We start from the raw sequence: 19,957 nt of genomic DNA on the forward strand, positions 1-19,957 counted from the left end.
AGATATTTATGGCTGTCTGTTTATAATTATTAAATAACAATAGACCTAATATACCCCTGATTTTATAAATTAAATTTTGATTGATGGTTATTAATTAAAACACAATAGGTTATTTTCGTCAAAAATGATTTAAAACATTAGGCCTAAGTCATCGAGCGAAGTTTAAAGCCTTCAATTCAGGTTACTTGGTTATGCCACGTAAGAGGGTGGTGGCATGCCCTTAGGGCAATTTCCAAGTACTAAACCGCATTTATAATATTTTAAAATTAACTTTGTAATACACTTTTCTCCATGTTTGGCTATTTGGAATTTCCTTACATATGTTGCTTATAGATTCTGATTTGCATTGATAGATTCGTTTCACAAAAATAATGGATCAAAGAGTGAAGAAAATGAGCGAAATACTGAACGGAATCAAAATCTTAAAACTATACGGATGGGACATGTCTTTCGAGAAACAAATCAACGAAATCAAATCGCAAGAAAGAACTGTTCTACGAAAAATAGCCATCGTTAATTCTTTGTCAACGACAATTTGGTTTTGCGTGGCATTTCCGGTAAAAATAATATTTATATTTTATTTTTCTGGTCGTTAAAAAATGTTTCTTGCAAAGTAAAATAGATATGGATAAATATCCTATATATCGAAACTGGATAAACGGAAAGGGAAATTTCAATTTCATTGGCATTGTGTACCAACTGATATAGCGAACAACTTATTCATCACCCAGCCATATACCATTTACATTCAGAATTTAAAGCAACATTGCTTCGCTGCTTCGTTGAACATGGCCCATGTTAAGGTATATTAAATGTGTAGGGAAGAAAATAAATATAAATACCTTTGTGGGCAAAATTGGATCAAAGATTTTGTGTTAAAAATTGGAGGAGCAGTGGACTGCGATTTGAAAGGCGGAATGACGTTATTCTGTTGTTCACAGGAATATTTTTAAATACTTTAAATGAATTTGACATATTAATCAACAACAAAAATGATATATGTCCCTTTAAGGCTGCACATTTAACTTGCTCTAAACTCTTTTTTCAGTTCGAAGAACTGTTTTTGTTATAGTATACACCCATTTATGAGACGTGGTCCTTTACAAGAATTACAACCCAATTTTATAATTTTTTTAAAAATTAGTGCTTTCAAAAAATAAAAATTAAATGTTTGTAGTGGCTCTAATAAAAGTGCCAAACTAAGGCCTGCATAGAAAAATAATTAAAAACTCAAAAAATATTGTTATATTAGTTCAACCACATAAAAATTAAAACCTTTGCTGCGCAAATACTCAGCCCGTCGTTTTGCCTTTTTCTTTTGTTTCCTTGGCATTTCAAATTTTAAAGCTCGAATATTATTAGTTGTCAAACTTAACAGCTGTCAAAAAATACTGATAGCTTAGTTCCACCAAAGATAATACGTACCCAATATTCGATATCACGGTGCTTTTACATTGACTATACGCCATGAAACTGTTACCGAATTCCAGGCGAAATTTCGAAAAGTTGGACTCCTAAATTATGGCAGTGATAATACCCAAGGCCCGAAATTTTAACCTAACTTTTATTTAAATCGATTTAGAATTACCAATTACCGTAAAGTGATCAAACTTATTTTGAAATGAAAGCCAAATATATTATTTACCTTTTATCATCGAAGATTTGTTCGTTTTATTCATTATGTTTAAACATGTTAAAATATGAAAATTAACATTTGACGCGGGCACGCGGGGTTTACCCCCATTTCGCCCAAAATAGTTATCCCAATCCCATTTCCCCCATTTCCCCCAATCCCATTTCTCCCAATCCCATTTCCCCCATTTCCCCTAATCCTATTCGTCCCAAAATAGTTATCCCTAATACCATTTGTCCCAAAATAGTTATCCCAAATCCCATTTGTCCCAAAATTACACTTGGTATAAACATGAATCTAAGTTTTATTTTAATATGCAAGTACATCAAATTTTGCCCATATGAATATGGTAAACCTAACCTAACCTAACCTAACCTAACGCCAAGTCAATTCACATATGGGCCCCTTTCTATTTTATTAGACAATGTCGTCAAAAAATATAATGCCGTCAAAATGTTACGCTGTATTTTTTTCGACATATCGACTCGTACCGATGAGATCTAAAACCGCGCAATTACCATATATTTGGAAAATAATGATTGGGAGAAAGGGGAATCCATATTTTTGGGAATATTGATCGTTGGGAGAAATGGGAATCAATTTTTTTGGGAAACTTGATCGTTGGGAAAAATGGGAATACATATTTTTGGGTTAAATGAACTCCGGTTCGGAGAAATGGAATTGGGACAAATGGGACACCATGTTTTTGGGAGAACTGATAACTTTGGGAGAAGGTAAAATTCGGATAAATGGGAACATACCGCACGCGGCATTAAAACCGTCATCAAAACCACGGCCAACTTTTATCACGCGCTGCTCGCGCTACAGCGGCCAACACATTCGTCGAAATTCCGCGAGCAAGGATTTTCCCCCTATAAACTGTACTATAACGTGTAGGAGTTCAGCGCTACGCTCAGTTTTTATATTGGCTTCAATGTAAAAGCTATTCTAAAAATAATAATCCGCTAGGGGCGCTCACGTCATACACATCTTTTGCTCATAGGTTAACACAGAAACATCAACGAATGAGATGGCTGCTGTAGAGCGCGAGAGATCAAAGTTGGCCTTTCAAAACGAAGCCGTATCGGCAAGTTGGCAACTTTTTCCCGACTTCCACCCGTTCCCGTTGCGCATGCGCACCAATCTGAAACTTACGAGATAAAATAGATGCCTCGAAACCGTAATTTCATGGCTTTAAAAACTTATATTTTCTCTGCGTTATAGATTAAATTATAAATCGTGAAAAGACGGGCCTATGAAGTCAAACACGCTGATTTTAAATAAATTTACAGAATTAAAATACGACCAGTGGTTGAGGTTAGAGCGCGACCCAAAAAAGGCCTAAAAGTCTCTCAAGCTGAGTTGAAATCTTCCACGACCAAACCGGAAAATTACCAATATACGCGCAGCAGAGGTGGAAATGGGGGAAAAAGATGAGCTCTAAATATACTCCGCGGGCGCAGAGTATAATATATCTATATCTATATCTATATCTATATCTATATCTATATATATATATATATATAAATATATATATAGATTGAACTTTTATTTTATAAATTTTTAAAATACTTTTAAAATTTTAATGTCCTTTCAGGGATTTCTTTTCTCATTGGTGATGTACACGAAAAACGATCCCTTGCAAACAATTTCCGCCAAAACATTGTTCTTTGCCTTCAGACTATCCGCACAAAGTCGATTGATTTTTAAATATATGCCGTCTGCGGTCAATTCTCTAATTTTGGTATGTTGTTTAAAATTTTTTAAAAATTTCATTAAAAATCAAGAACTAAAAATAAAATTAAATGGACATTGAAATTTTTTCTTGTCAGCAGTAACAATTGTCAGAAATGCCAATTAGAAATGTAATGTAACTAAGAACAACTTTCTTATTGGAATCTTTGCTCTAAACTTAATTGTTCTCGATATAATTTTAGTATGACCTTGAAGACACTCCATTTTATTTCCCTTGCTCTAGCTCTCATGCTAAAATGTTCACAGTTCACAAAAAACTTCACGTGCACATTATGAACCTTGACAGATTAAATTATATAGTATATTTATATTAAGTTTACGTTTCTCTTTGAAATAATAGAGTTATCTCAAGTAATAATTAAGCGTAGGTTATTGGCCTAGCCAGGGACTACTACATGCAGTATACTTGAAATCTTGCGAATGAGAGTTTTTAAGATTACTATAGCTTTGTAGGTTTTGTTATGTCTCTGTCATTTGGCTAAGATTAAAGAGTAGAATCTATCCACTCACTTGCCCAAATTTTTTATAGTAGATTCAGTCCTTGTAAATAATTAACCCTTAAAAGCTTTAAAATCTTTACAGGGTTACGCTTGAATACGCAAAAACTTTATAGACATGAAAATTAACTCTATGTTTACTAGAGATGAGTTGGGCCGGTTAGTTTTAAAGCCCGACCCGACCCAATTAAAAAATAGAAAATTGAATCCCGACCCGACCCAACCCGACCCGGCTCGCCAAAATTATTTATTTCGAAAACCCGACCCGGCCCGCCCCGATTAATTTTTTTAACATTTTTAACTCGACCCGAAAGGGCCCGAAAAACTTGAAATTTTTATGTTTATAGTATACGCTTGTACTAAATGCTTGAGTGAGCTCCCCGATTAAAATTTTGTCAGTAGATAGCGCTCGGAGCTCTTTGAGAAACGGTTAAAAATTAGTGAACGTGTCAAGAGTATGATTAACATGTGATAATGATTCGCTTTCCGCATTTAGAGATTTTCTGTTGAGACTAAAATAGAAACTTGAAGGACCGATCACTAATATATAAAAAGCCCGACCCGACTCGACCCGACCCGTTTAAAAAAAGCCTGACCCGGCAAAACCTGCCCAAATCTTCGAGATCGAAAATCTGACCCACCGGTCTCGGGTCGGGTCGGGTTGATTAAGCCCGTCTTTAGCGGGACCACGACTCGTCTCTAATGTGTACTATAGTTCATCCCAGTTATTAAACTTTTTTTAAATGATTTACATAATCTAAAACACAATTTTAAACATTGAAAATAAAAAAGTTCGTTCTTTAGTTCATAGAACGTCTAGCAAAAGGTCTAAGAATTTAACCACTTTATTTGAATTTGAAGGAAAATTCTCAACTGTGATGACTAGGTAATACAATGAATGGAACTTCCAAAAACTATTTGTGGTCTAGAATTTATTTCCTATGACAATTTTAGTAAAAGTCTTACTTTAAACCAACCCTAAAGATTTATCACCTTTGAAACATCTTAGTGGTTCTTCGGAAGCTCTTCATTATTTAACATTTAATAGCCACATCACAGTCATTGAAATATAAAAACTAATCCTAGACACATCTAACTAGTGGTCAAAATGCAGGTCTCACTCATCAGCTCAAATAGTTTCCGATAAAAAAGCCTGTTCATTGGAAATCGAACCACCCTGTATACAAAAAATCAGTTGGTTACGAATATCGCGGAAAGATCAGAGATTAAATTGCATTTGACTCCGTGAAGAGGCAGTCTCAAACCTACGAAATTCACCCTATATTAACTCTTAATTTAAATTTAACCAATTAACCTCCAGTAAGCTGTGTACAATATATAAAAAGTTTTCGAAAAAGCTTTAAATGTGTAGAAAGCAGATGCTTAAAGTTTTATAATGGATTACAACTAAATGAATAACAGTTATTATAATTTTGATCTACAAATATGTAATTAAGTATAAATTAAGAAATTTCCACAAAAGTTACCCATAACTATTTAAGGTTTACTCCTTCTGTAAAGTGCGAAAAACGAAGTGGAATCGAACAAAATCTTATTTTTGCATTTTTAGGCGGAGCTGTTAACGAACTGCACAGGCGCGAGTTTAAATCCTTCATGACAAAAATTATACATTATGACAATATATAGTAAAAGCTTTTTATCTACTTTTAACTAACCTTCGTTAAGTAGTGCAATTCTTTAACGTTTCTTGTTGAAGTAGACGGTAGTAATTAAGGTTGTTAGTTTCCGTAGTACTTAATCTTACGTATGAAAAATGCTTCATAAAAAGTGAAAAGTCTAAATTTTTCAGCGGCCCAATTATCAACTTTCCTGCTTTTGACTGTACTAATTTTCCCCAAAGAAAAGTTCGCTGATTTCCTATAAATAATAATATCTTAAAAGACCGACTATAGACTAATATAAACTTGCTTAAGACTAAAAGATTATTTTAAAATTTATTCCAAATAATTAAATGTAACGAACCCTACTTAATTAACCGACATTCAGATTTAGAAACTCGCGTGTCCTGATAGAATGTAATACAGAGTGTCCCAAATGCATCTCCCCGGCCTATTTTTCGAAAACCATTTTTCTGATTTAGATGGCAAAAGAGGAATACTGTTAATTTTGGTTCACTAATTCTTTAACTAAGAAATAAAGAACAAAAATATTTTCATTGTTCACTACTAAAGATATTTATTGTTGATAAAATTATGTTGGTTTATTTTTTTTAATCAATTATGAAACCTTCGAGCGTTTGGCTTCGTTTCAATAATGTTTTGTTAATTCCCAAAAACAAACATGATGATAATTTAGTGGTCGTCACTTTGAAAAAAAAAGTGGTTTAGGTGGTACGAATTTGTTTGTTTTTATGACTTTATGTTATGTAGAATAGGGTTATTTTGAATTTATTCTCGAACGTTTTTATTAATAAGATATAAAATATAAAATCCACTGAATAAAGAAATTTTTTCAAAACCACGAAATACCAAAAGATTCTTCCGAAATTCACAATTCATAGGATTATCTTAAGAATAAACAATTGAAAAAGAACCAGAATACTTGATTTAATAGTTTTTCAGAATAAAAAGATGTACTGATAAAATTGTATAAATATTTTACAGGCAAAGGTGTCTTTCGATAGAATAAATGATATTTTGAAATCTGCAGAAACGGAAAACTACGTCCACTCTAATAAGGAAAATCCGATTGCCGAAGGTTATTTTTAAAGCATTTTAAAGAAAATTTTGTCGAAAATATAAAAATATTTCGCGTTTATTTCAGCAATATCTTTGTCCGGTGCATCTTTTTCATGGGAAAAAAAATTTCCGACCATTGAAAACATCAATTTTGTAGTGTCAAAAGGAAAATTGGTGGTAGTTATTGGAGAAGTAGGCTGCGGAAAGTCATCTTTGCTAAGTGCAGTTTTGGGAAATATGGAAAAACATGAAGGAACAGTAACAGTTCAGGTAACTAAATAGAGTTGCCACAGACGAACTCTGTAGAATTAAATTCACCATTAAATGCTTAGTAAATTAGTGCTTTCCTTGTTCAACGGGGCTAGAAAGTGGGCCGGGAATTAAAGTTATTTGTATGGCACTTTCTAGAGTGTAATTTTGATTGATGTGAAATATATTTATGCTAACGGCCTTTTCTTTAAAAGCGCTTTTTTAAATTGTAAATTGAGTGGACCAAATCAAGTTTTATTCCCCAGGTACCCATGAGGTACTGTTATCGAGATGGGCGGAATAAATTTTATAAACGGCTTCGTTCCCGTTAATACACTACCAATTCCGAAATTTTAAACATGGTAACCGCGGTTAATAGGAAAAGCTGTTTCTATGCATCTCCCTAATTTTGGTATCCGGTGAAAATTAACTCGAGTAGTAAAACAGTTAGTATACCTATTACTTCACAGGATTTGTCATTACTAGTAAATAATTCACCGAAAAAAGTATTGGTTGGTCTCATATAGTGAAAGCGCATGGTGATAAATTATTCGGAATTGGTATACAGCCCTGAAAATTGGTATACTCGTGCCTTTTACTGTACCCTCGACTATCTAATTTTTATTTTCCCAAAAACCCACTGGAAAAAGGTTTATAAGCAAAAAACTCGCTTGTTGACGAGGACGCGCGCATCTTCTTTTAAAAGTGTTTTTATAATTAAATACTCTAAGTTGCACCGCATCGCTGCAACTTTACGAATAAAAATGGTAAATAACGTGTTGCTCGGGTGGTAACGTTGGTAAAGTTATGAATTTTTTAAGGTGATAGATGTCATAGTACTACTTAAAACCTGATATGGAACCACATCGAGATATCTTTTTGCTTGACGTTTTTTACGATTTTACCTTTTTCTATATAGGGAAAAATCGTAAATCGCGTGTAGCTCGAGTGGCAAAGGTGGCAAAGTCATGAATTTTTTAATTGTGATACGTGTCATAGAACTTCTTAAAAGCTAATATGGAAGCACATCGAGATATTTTTTTACTTGACGTTTTTTACGATTTTACCTTTTTCTCTATAGGGAAAAATCGTAAATCACGTGTAGCTCGGGTGGTAAAGGTGATAAAGTTGTGAATTGTCTTATGGAGATACGTGTCATAGTACTACTTAAAACCTGATATGGAACCACATCAAGATACTTTTTTACTTTACTTTTTACTTGAATTTCTACCTTTTTTATATTTGAGTATTACGTCTACCCAATAAATAAAAAAATCTTCAAATTCAAATATTACATTCTTAATGCAATATTTTTTTAAATAAACAAATTACAATTTTTATAAATTTATAATTATAAAACAGAAATATGAAAATATTGAAATAATTCTTTTGCAGCATATTCCACGGGTAAGACATATAATGTGAAATGTTCCGAACTATCACAATTTCTTTCCAGTTATGCCATATTGAGGGAAATTTCACACATCTAGAGAAATTTTGACCCCTAAAACCGATTTTTCCCTATAGAGAAAAAGTTTAAATCGTAAAAAGTAAAAAAATATCTCGATGTGGTTTCATATCAGGTTTTAAGTAGTACTATGACACGTATCACATTAAAAAAATTCATAACTTTACCACATTTACCACCCGAGCTAAACGTGATTTACCATTTTTCCCTAAAGAGAAAAAGTTTAAATCGTAAAAAAAAGTCAAGTAAAACAAATATCCCGATGTGGTTCCATATCAGGTTTTAAGTAGAACTATGACACGTATCACCTTAAAAAATTCATAACTTTACCACCTTTACCACCCGAGCTAAACGCGAATTACCATTTTTTATTCGTAGAGTTTAAGAATGAAAAGTTTTAAAAAGAAAATCAAACGAAGTTGCGCACGCCCTCGGCAACAAGTGGGTTTTTGCTGATAAACTTTTTGCAGTAGGTATTTTTGGAAAATAAAAATTAGGTAGACGAGAGTATAGTTCAAGGCTAATGTATATAAATTTTCAGAGCTGTATACCAATTCCGAACAATTCAGGTGTTTTTTTGTAACCATGCGCTCTCACTAATATTCTAAAATCGTAAAATTTACAAAATATCCATTTTAAGGTGGAAAGAAAAGAAGAATTTTATAAAGCATTTTTTTCCCTAAGAATAGATTTATTAAGACATTTGTATCCCTATGAATAGATTTATTTTACTTAGGCATTTTTAATCTTTATGCATAGATTTATTTTACTAATTCATTTTTTATCCCTATGATTAGATTTATTTTACTAGGGCATTTTTATCTCTATGAATAGATTTTTTTCAGGAATTTTTATCCCAATGAATTGATTTATTTTATTAAAGCATTTTATTATCTCTAAGAATAGTGTTATACTACTAGGGCATTTTAATCTCTATGAATAAATTTATACTACTAGGGCATTTTTAGCTAAATGATAAGATTTATTTTACTAGGGCATTTTTATCTCTAGGAATAGATATATTTTACTAGGGCATATTTTATCTAAACGATTAGATTTATTTTACTAGGGCATTATGTATCTCTATGATTAGATTTATTTCACTAGGGCATTTTTATCTCTATGAATAGATTTATTTTATTAAGGCATTTCTTATCCCTACGAATAAATTTATTTTATAAAGACATTTTTATCTTTATGATTAGATTTATTTTACTGTGGAATTTTAATCTCTATGAATATAATTATTTTTAAGGCATTTTTTATCTCTTTGAATAGATTTATTTTACTAGGGTATTTTTTATCTCTTTGAATAGATTTATTTTACTAGGGTATTTTTTATCTTTATGAATATTTTTATTTTATTAAGACATTTTATATCCCTATTAATAGATTTATTTACCTAAGGAATTTTCATCCTTATTAATAGATTTATTTAATAGAAATAAAATTAGATAGCAATTCTATATGCGTTGTTAAAAAATTTTGTGAATAAAAAACTTCGTTAAATTTGCATATATGAGATTTTTAATTAAAAAGCACTAAGCCTTATCTTACTCAGTTTAGATCTGCTAAGATTTATTTAAGTAATTTTTTATTCATTTGAATAGATTTATTTGGTAGGTATTGTTTTAACTGGACCGCGTTCCAGGATTGTAACTGTATCTGAAAAAACATTACAATTGCCAACATTAAAGCTCTAATTATTATTTCAATGTTATTAAAGGGTTCAATTGCTTATGTTCCGCAATTGCCTTGGATTCTTAATGCATCGGCAAAGAAGAACATAATTATGGATGAAACATTTGATCAATTCCGTTATCAAAATGTGGTAGACAGTTGCGCTCTCGCACAGGATTTCAAAATTTTACCGGCGAACGAGGAAACGGAAATTGGAGAAAAGGTATTAATATAATAATATTAATATGTAGGTATTTGTAAAGGTGCATGGACGTTAAGATTATAATTTGAAAATTGTCTAATTTGGAAATAGTTTGATCAATTTAAATTATTTGAAAATTCATAAAATACTTAAAAATTACCCAAATAATTATAATGATAATATTAGTAATCTACTAAATATTTTAAAATAGTAATCAAATTTTAGAAACAATTTTATTTCTTCAACCTATAAACAAAATTTTCGAAAAGCCAGAAGTCTTTGAAATTGAGAGTCCGAACTCTTTCAAGCAGGAACTTTACATACGACTTGCTTTGATATCGATAACGAGCTATACCTAATGTTCTGGCTAAATTTTTACTAGGGTTCCTTTTGATCACAATCGAACTTCATCTGACAAGCAAAAGACACGTTCATTTTAGTTTTCATAGAGATATGAAAAATGAGATGATTTTGATATATTTTGATAGAAATTCAAGCCATGATATTTTGTTTCAGGGAATTAACTTGAGCGGAGGCCAAAAGCAACGCGTGAGCCTGGCCAGAGCAGTGTACTCGAACGCCGATGTTTACTTGCTGGACGATCCTCTTGGCGCTGTTGACTCTCATGTTGGGAAACACATTTTCGAAAACATCATTGGGCCTCAGGGAATGCTCAAAGATAAAGTACGAAATTACATTTTAAATTAAAAATAATTTGTACTGCAGAGAAATGTAGCGTAATATTTTAAACTCAAGAGAAGTGCAAATTACCGCAACATAGTCAGGTCGAAGTTCCGTCGGCGAATAAACCTAATAACAAAATTTATCTAAGTTATTAACTTACACTAACAAGGAGACTACCCGAGGTGGTTATCTTCGATTTTGTTAAAACTCGGGGGTTAGGTAGACCTTATGGTAGTTTGAAAATTCGCAAAGGGAAAAGTTGCAATGGGCTTTAGTTTTCCTATGGCAACCCAAAATGTTTTTGAACTCTCCATTTAAAAAAGCATGGGATTTTCTAGGTTACCCAAATTTTGTTAAAATTTAACCAAAATTTATCAATTTTAGCCAAAATCATTGATCAATTTTACCCAAAATAGGTCAAATTAATCTTTTTGGGTATGTTTTGAAAATAAATTTTTTTCAAATTTTTTAACTGAGAAAATCCCATGCTTTTTTAAATGGAGATTTTTTGTTTTGAGAGATCAAAAACATTTTTGGTTGCCATGGGAAAACTAAAGCCCATTGCAACTTTTCCCTTTGGCAATTTTAATACTACCATAAGGTCTACCTAACCCCCTAGTTTCAATAAAATCGGTGATAACCACCTCGGGTAGTCTCCTTGTAAGTCTATTTAGTCTAGTGATAAAAAGAAACAGTTATCAATACTTCTTCGGAATTATTATTTTATGTGGAAACGTTTCATAAAACCATTATTTACCTTAGGGGAAACACTATGAATCTTTAGTACGGTAAAAAAAAACTACTAGATTTCGATAGCGTTTAAAGCTATAGTCAGTTGCAGGCTAAGAAAGGCAAAATATATAGTACAGTCGGCGCAAAGATACCTCCGAACATTTCCGGCCAGTCGACCGCGTGAAATTGGAATTTGACCACTTTACGGCCAATTTCAAATTTCGTGATTTTCATCGTATTTTTGAGCCATCTAGGAACCGAAATTGGAATCTATTTTTTTATTTAATGTAGACATGAGTTTAATTACTGAATAAAGCCGAATTATTTTGCTAAAGAAGGTTCGATAATGGAAGCTCCAAATATTTTAAATAGCCCAAGAGGTTACTATGAAAAGCATGATAAAGGTTTATTGTTAACAAGTAAAGAGAAAAACATAATTTTAAAAGTCTATAGCTCATTAAGACAAAGTTACCCCCAAGAAAGCGTGGTAACTATCTTAAAAGAAACTGCCGATTTAACTGGTAAGACGTACATTCTGTTTAAAAAGTCTTCGACAGGTAAAATATTTGCCCTCTTTTAAATTCTGCTAGAAAACTATAATAGATAGATCGATGAAACCAATTGCAACTATTATTTATTTTAATAGATAGTAAAATATCTTGACCATAAAAACTTGCTGAGGTTAACGGTAATAGTTAGTGTAGGGAGCTGTTGGCTCGCGTGGCATGAAGGGCTAGCCTCCACCCTATTTCCTACGCTTTGTAACCCGGCCACCTGAACTAATGGCTTTAGAAGTCGCTCGATGACTTAGGCCTAAGGTGGTGCCTTGGGTATTAGCCTAGCTGATTATCATTATTAAATGTTATCTTGGTTAGAACGTGTAGTTTCTGGAGGTAGACTTATAGTTCGTAGGTTTGTTTCTGGTTGTTGTTGGAATTCCTTTATTACGTTACATATTTATATATCAGAAATTAACTGTGACTGCTGTCACCAAAGAAAGGCAGCAAGATATTTGATATCTGTAACGTGAAATTTCACGTCGAAAATCGAATAAGCACGATTGATATAAGATAGTACCAGAGTTAATACTTGAATAATTTGATCCTAAAAAATCAAAAAAATAGGTTATAAATTAAACGGTACTAATGTAAACGGGTCATACCTCTGATGACGGTGCACTAACACGACCGAAACTAGTCGGGTCAAATATTTGAAATAAACATTATTGTGTACTTTTAAAAATCGTTGTTTTTTCTTCCTATTTTAATAATTGTATTTGCACAAGTAGCTAGTAAAATTTTAAATTAATAATTTGATTTCGCCAGGTGTATTGACTGATCTTTCCGATATTTTCTCATATTACCTCGTTTCCAAGTGTTTTAAATTATGTTATTCCTTTTATCAAAATTAAGACTCGAATTCTCGTGACGCACAATATTGGGTTCTTATCAGATGTGGATGAGATTTTCTTCATGAAAAACGGAAAGATCATCGAGAAAGGTTCTTTCGATGAACTTCTCGCAACAAATGGTCCGTTTAAAAAAAAATTCTCGATTCATAATAATTTAGTGGATGAAACAAATTTTGAAAATACTACATATCCTTCGGCCAAACGATGCCCTGAAAGGTAAGAAATTTTGTAATGCATTTGTAAATAAACACATAATACTCTAATTTTACGTTTTTTATCTGTCTACTTTCTTAAAATCGAAAAAATTGTTATTTGAACTAGAGCCATTTACATTTTTACACCATAAGTGTAAGACTGGTCGTTACGTATTTATCTTGTATTTTATCTTACAGTATCGAAAAGAGTTTAAGATTTCTATTAATTTTGAGTCATTTGCAATTATCAAAATTATTTACATTTTATTGGAACTATCACGCCAGGAAATCTTTCAACATGTCGCATTATATTGTTAGATAAAGTATTGTATAGATGTGTGCATCCAGGGCCGTGTGTTTGGAGAAAGATTAAAAATCCCAGACCCCATTGAATAGTTTAGTTAGTAGGGTCCACGATGATAGAATTATAGTCCAAAATGTCACTGCAGGGCTATGTGTGCATCAACTTTTTTATCATATTAAAACTGTTTTTAAATTATACTAAAAACCAAACGATATTTAATATTTCGCCATAAGGATAAAACTATCTGATTTTAATTTATGTTTTATCTTGCAACGCTGAAGAAGGTATAATTTTGTGAAGTTAATTTCTGATCAATTGTGTTTTTCACGCAGATTTTAAAGTTATTGGTAATAAAAGTCATTAACTAATTTTTAATCTTAATATAGTTGAGAAAATATTTGTTTTAAAAATGTTAATAAAAATTATTTTAAAATATTAACCCTTTGGCCAGGTTATACTGCTGTCGTTATCCTATTAATGCCATTGGCTTTAGCCACGGGCAGGTTGGGAGCGAAGTATCTGTTATCTTGGGCCTCGAATGGGGCCTTGGATATTAGCCTAGCTGATTATTTAATAATTGTTATTTTAGAGTTGTTAACACAGCAAATACAAACGTCGCATAGGAAAATTAGGTCGGAATTAAGGGCCCGTTTCCGATACATTTTCAAAAGTATCGTAAGTTAGAAAGTTACGAGACCAAATCAAAGAGACCGGAACTCTCGTATTTTAAACGTGTTTCAGAGATACCTTTTCCAGAATAAGTTAATTCGCTCTCTCGTATTTTTGCCTTTTTTTAATAAGCTCCACCCCCGTCGGAAAATATCGGCTGAAAACGGGTCACTTCAGTCGCTCAGTTAAGCCTTATCGTTGTCTGGTATTAATTTCTTGTAAACAGCGGTAATTTTCCACTTTCAACTTCCTACTTTACATTTGTTTTTATTTATTTTTTACATTTAATATTCATAAACGCGAAATTGGTTTAAAAATGTGAAAAGCCAAGAAGTTCCACCAAGGTTGAACAAAAGGGAAATGAAAGCAATTGTTGCTGGGCTTGAAGCTAGAATGGTTTTGGTCAACAGAGTTATGGGTGAAAGCCTACGGAAGTAACGAAAACGTAGAAAAATCGAACAAAGTGTCAGCTGTTAGTGTGGGGACAAAAAGAAATAGCCCACCATTTACAACACAGTGGTCTGACTAAAAAGCATAGAAAAAGGTCCAAGATATCATAAGGATCAGAAAAGCGACCACCAACCAAAACAAGTGGTGTTTTCATTGGTATGCCAAGTGCCGGGTGTTTTACAATACTCCTATGAGTACTCCACCGAGCGTGGGTGATAGTGCTCCTTTTAATTTGGCTTCAAAGAGACGTGCTAAGATATCTAAAAAGTAGATTGTATCATTATTTAATTGAAATATAATTAACCTTCACATATTGATGAAAACACAATGGTAAAAAACAAAGTTTGGGAATGCAAGATATTGTCAATGAAATGGGTATATTTGGAAACCCTCAGGTGAGATATATTACTTGCTAGCAGATATAGCTCAGTTATATTTTTAAATAGACGCAAGGGCTGAAAACCCACTTCCACATCCGCAGAGGCTTACGCTAGAAGAAAAATTCAAAAGTGGTATTGTTAACGTTTCTCTTTTCTTACATTCCCAGAAAAACAGATTGACATTAATTTTCATAAAAGTAATTATTTGGTATACTTGTTAAAGGTGATAATAGAAGCCACAATAAACATCATACATAACCTGTGTTATCCGTACCTTTTGCTACTAGCAGTGCCGAAACATTAGACCACGTTGCCCTGTCTGTAATAAATAATCAAGAATGATTGAATGGACTTTAGGAAATGATTCTAAACGAAATGGTAGCTCAAAATGTGCAATTTTCTCTCGCATTTTCGTGTCATTTGGACAAAACCAATAACATTCTGGTGGCCATAAACAACTCTCTTGTTCCGGCTGAAAAGGAAATTGAAAAATTTTATTTAAGTGATCTCGCCTTTATCAACGAATAATGAAAAACCCTGAAAAATACGAACATATACCAGCGGTATGTCTAGTCCTTCAAAAGAAATTCAGAAATCCCTAAGCATTATAAATATCCATGGTCTATGGGGTGCCCTTGGCCAATCCCTTTTCTAGCTCAATAAACACGGTTACAGGTAAATGTTTGATTGGTAGTGCCAAATATCCCTTTTTTCATAATCAATGCATAGTATCTGAAACGCGTTTTTGAAAAAGTCTCGTTTTTCTACTAGACGCGCCACCTTTTTCGTAAATTTGCGGTAGTTTTTCATCTCTGGAACGGACCCTTAATTTCTCCATATGGATATTAGCGATCTAGACCATGGTTGAATTTCATAAATTTATCCCAGGTTTTTGACTAACGATGTACCGAGAAAAGGCCAAATATAGTATTTAAAGTGTACGGCTGGAAGGATAAGCGATTGACATATGTTTTGCTATAGATGATGGCTTCAGTTTCTTAACACGCCTTTACTAGTCAGGGACGTACCTTTGGGGTGGACCGGGGAGAGGCCCCCCCCCCCCAAGCTTTGTAGATTTGGCAAATCGAGGTGGACTTGGCAAAATGAAAATTATGAAACATAATTGTTAATTAAAAAAATTCTAAATCGATTGTAAACGATCTTGCAACAAATAATTTAGAATTTCCCCGCAATTTTCTTCCCTAAAGTCATTAACTATGTTTGAGATTTCTATGTAGTTGCTTCAACCTATGTATAACTTAAATGACCTGATTTCTATGCTAGGCAGCTAGTGTGTCGCAACTTTAGTTCAGCCTTGTGATAAAAGCTTTTTAAATAGTCATCTTTCCATCAGCACCTTATAAAATTCAAAGGCAGACAGACGCGTGATAGATAATATCAGTTGTTCGTTATTATTTCAGTGTTAATTTTATACGTTAAATTTGGCAATCTGTATAAAATTTATAAAAATACCTAGTTTTAATTTCTATAGGAGATGTGAATATTATAGTGATATTCTTTAGGAAAGTGAAAATTTTACAAGCCAATATTCCTAGAGTTGCGTTGGTCTGTGAGTAATGAGCTCTATCTGCAAAAAGACAGTACTAAAACACGAAGTTGTTATCGATATTATATAAAGTATAATACCAAAGGTAGGCCTAACAGGCTATAGCCTACTTTACATTTCATCACTGGATGACTGCAATAGGTAAATAACTTCATTTAGTTGGTTACTAGGTATAAACAATTTACATTATTTCTATGTGGCCACTTCTCGCTATGAGCAAGCCCTTATTTCTAAGTCGGTAACAGTGACTTGTAACTTTAGTTCAGTCTTTATGGCTGACGCTTTTTTAGAAATTGCCATTTTTTCCTTTAAGTGTACCTCAGTTTCCTCAAAGGTTAAGATAAATTTCAGTAATAAGTGTTTGAATTGATTATGTTGTATTTGGGTATGATTAATTCCAGTTATTCAAAGCAGTTCAGTTAAGCAACAACTAGTATTCGTCAGGATGAAATTTATCTATTTTTTACTACAGCGGGATACACGACGATAAAATAGTAAGCGGGTTTGATGGGATTTTTAAGTAGACCTTTTTGGAAAATTATTGCACGAAATATAATATATAATAATTTTAATAAAACTTTTAAATTGAAATCTACCGTAACAATCCAAACTTAGACAACTTGACAAACTTGGTTTTTTACTAGGCAAATTTCACTTACTTCCCCCACCCCCTAAACGAACTCTCTTCGGTACGCCCCTGTTACTAGTCAATGAATGAAATTTTAATATTTAATGTTTTTCGATAGTATTTTTTCACCATTATTTTCAAATGTATTATACTGCTGCGTTACTTTGTGCAAAATTTATATATTGAAAAAAAAAAACGTTTTACGTTGTAGATCTTCTATGACTAACTTGAGAAGAAACAGCGATAACAAGATATGCGAAGAAGGAAATAAAAATCTTGTGATTGATGAACACGTTGTCTCTGGAGATGTAAGTTATAATGAAGGAACCGAAAAATACGAATCGAACCAATGAAACTGAATATAAATATGAAATGTTTTCATTGTTACGTTATATCATACCTAATTTAAAAAAAATATCTTCGTGTTGACACAACTAGCCTTAGCGTAATAAACAATCAGAGTGCCCTATATGGGCGAAACCGGTCTACTGTTGGAATCTCTGGCTGAAATTTTGACTTTCGATAGCTTTATTTTGCTTCCAAAATGATTCGCTGAGTCCGAGAACTTCTATAATATTACAGCCCACTACGTCTAGTTTCTGTTAACAACGGTTTGCCCATACCTTATAGCGTAGCACTCCAGTGTTGTGCTGTGAAGATGGCCTCCGATAATTTGATAATACGCTCTTCCTGATTTTGGTCATCATTCTCTAGTGTGCCTGACTTGGCTAACAATTTACTCCCTTAATCTCAAATTCTATCTCAGTTCTCAGTTGCTTGCGATAGCATTCGAAAATAAAAGTGTTACAGAAACGTATCAAAGGCGGATCCATTGAAAGCTCTGGTTACGTCGGGCGCGATGGTTTGACTTTGGTGCATGCCAAACGTCGTAGGACTCGAGAGGTAACCGGATAATCGCGATTTTCTGAGTGTTTGATGAATCGAGTCGCTGTCCGGCGAGGAAATTCGGACTCTACATTAAAATAATTAATACTGGGTACCTCTATCGAAGACAGTTTTTTTATCTTTATTGTATTTTTGACTTTTGAAAAACTAACATCCTACCCAAAGTGTAAACAAAAATACGTAAGAAAAACAACCAAATGTTTATTTTTTTATTTTTTAGGTAACATGGAAGGTTTATATAACGCTAGCAAGAGAAATTGGATGGATTTGGCTGGCAATATCGACGATGTTTTTTATTTGTCACGTTGGTCTTTTAGTATTTTTAAGTTATTGGGTGACTCGCTGGTGTGACGATTCACGGGACGAAGAAAAGTACAACATTGTTGTCGCCGCTTTGTTGGTGATTGGTCAAACTGCATCATTATTCTTGGGGGCGGTTCTGTTTTATGTTCATTTGCTGAAGGCGGTGATAAATATGCATTCGAAGATGCTGCACAGCGTGATCTTCTCTCCAATGTCGTTTTTCGATTGCACTCCTTCCGCGAGAATTCTTAATCGATTTTCAAGAGACGTACAAGAATTGGAGACGTTTCTTTCAACTAAAGCAATGCTGATTTATACTTTTGGAATGACTGTAATAATTTCTGCGGTGGGAAGTACTATTATGATTCACGAAAATTGGCTATTTGTTTTCGTTTTGTGTATTCTGGCCATTATTTTAAAGGTAAGGTTTTTAGCATTGTATCACTGAAACATAATTTAAAGAATTATTTCCGGTATAATTGTTATTTTAACAGAAATGTTTACGTCGGACTTTTAAATGAGTAGATTCTACACAATAACGTAAATCTAAATACCAAAAATTCCCCCCTCAACGTTTTAAAGGTGTGGTTTAACGAGTCTAGTATTTTCTGACCTTTGCTAAGCATTTTAGACAAAAGCCATGTTCACACTAGACACTTTGGAACCAAAAATAATTCACTGTGCGCCCTTATAAAAATATTCTTAAGACTGGTTAAGAAAAAGTGATGGGAAAATCCGTAAGAAATCCTTAGGGCCATATCTTGGGAATCCTTGGTATATTTGGCACCTTTTTCCCAACCAATTCCTTGAGATTTTCTTAAGGAAATATTCTTACGATATTTCCTTACGTGTAATATTGGATTTCCCTACGAATATATTCTTTAAATATTTCTAAAGAAATAGCTCTTAAAATATTTTTGCTATCATCCCATCACCTTACAAGCCACTTTTCCAGCAGTATTTTAGCCAGATTCCCATAACTTTTCTATGAACTTACCCAGAATCAGAACATTTTAGCAGCACCTCATATGTACTTATCCAGCTTTAGAAAATCAGTAAACCAGCATTTTACCGCTTCATCCCCAGCTAAAAATTAGTTACATTACCAGCATTTTTCTAACTACCTTATCAAATACTTCCCAGCCGTGTTACGCACACTTTCCCTACATAATTTCGTGTACTTTCCATCAACTTAATTTCTAATTTGCATTAAGCTTAATGTTAATATTTAAAACAATATTGCTAAAAAATTTATTGAACTTTCAAAACATCGTCATTTTGAGGGGTTTAGGAACAAAATTTAACAAATGTAAATAGTTTTAATCAGACGATGATTCATAACTTGCATTTTTATTTTGCCGCTCTATAACTGTTTTAACATTTATTTTTCCCCATTCTGGTCAATTTCCTCTTCAGTTGTAGAGTGGAATTTCTTTTGGACAGCAACTGCAAACAATTATTTTATTACCTTTACTTATAATCTTATTACTTCGTAACTTAAATTTAATTACCATTTACGGTCTTCTTAATACGAAATTCATTAAAT

At 32.9% G+C, this 19,957-nt stretch overlaps 1 protein-coding gene across 1 annotated transcript in view; it reads left to right on the forward strand.

Annotated features, from left to right (window-relative positions):
- Positions 1–392: 392 nt before the first annotated feature.
- The window catches only part of LOC149945634 (ATP-binding cassette sub-family C member 3-like), a 105,447-nt gene continuing 85,882 nt past the window's right edge, over positions 393–19,957 (forward strand). Inside the window, exons 1-8 of the mRNA XM_090176644.1 lie at positions 393–557; positions 6,510–6,603; positions 6,670–6,854; positions 10,028–10,204; positions 10,700–10,867; positions 13,012–13,226; positions 17,414–17,510; positions 18,329–18,832. Coding sequence (XP_090032770.1) covers positions 393–557; positions 6,510–6,603; positions 6,670–6,854; positions 10,028–10,204; positions 10,700–10,867; positions 13,012–13,226; positions 17,414–17,510; positions 18,329–18,832 — 1,605 coding nt within the window. The remainder of the gene's footprint in view (positions 558–6,509; positions 6,604–6,669; positions 6,855–10,027; positions 10,205–10,699; positions 10,868–13,011; positions 13,227–17,413; positions 17,511–18,328; positions 18,833–19,957) is intronic.

This window comes from Leiobunum rupestre, chromosome 5 (genome assembly GCF_980474605.1).
Source record: "Leiobunum rupestre chromosome 5, qqLeiRupe1.1.hap1, whole genome shotgun sequence".
Taxonomy (NCBI): Eukaryota; Metazoa; Arthropoda; class Arachnida; order Opiliones; family Sclerosomatidae; genus Leiobunum; species Leiobunum rupestre.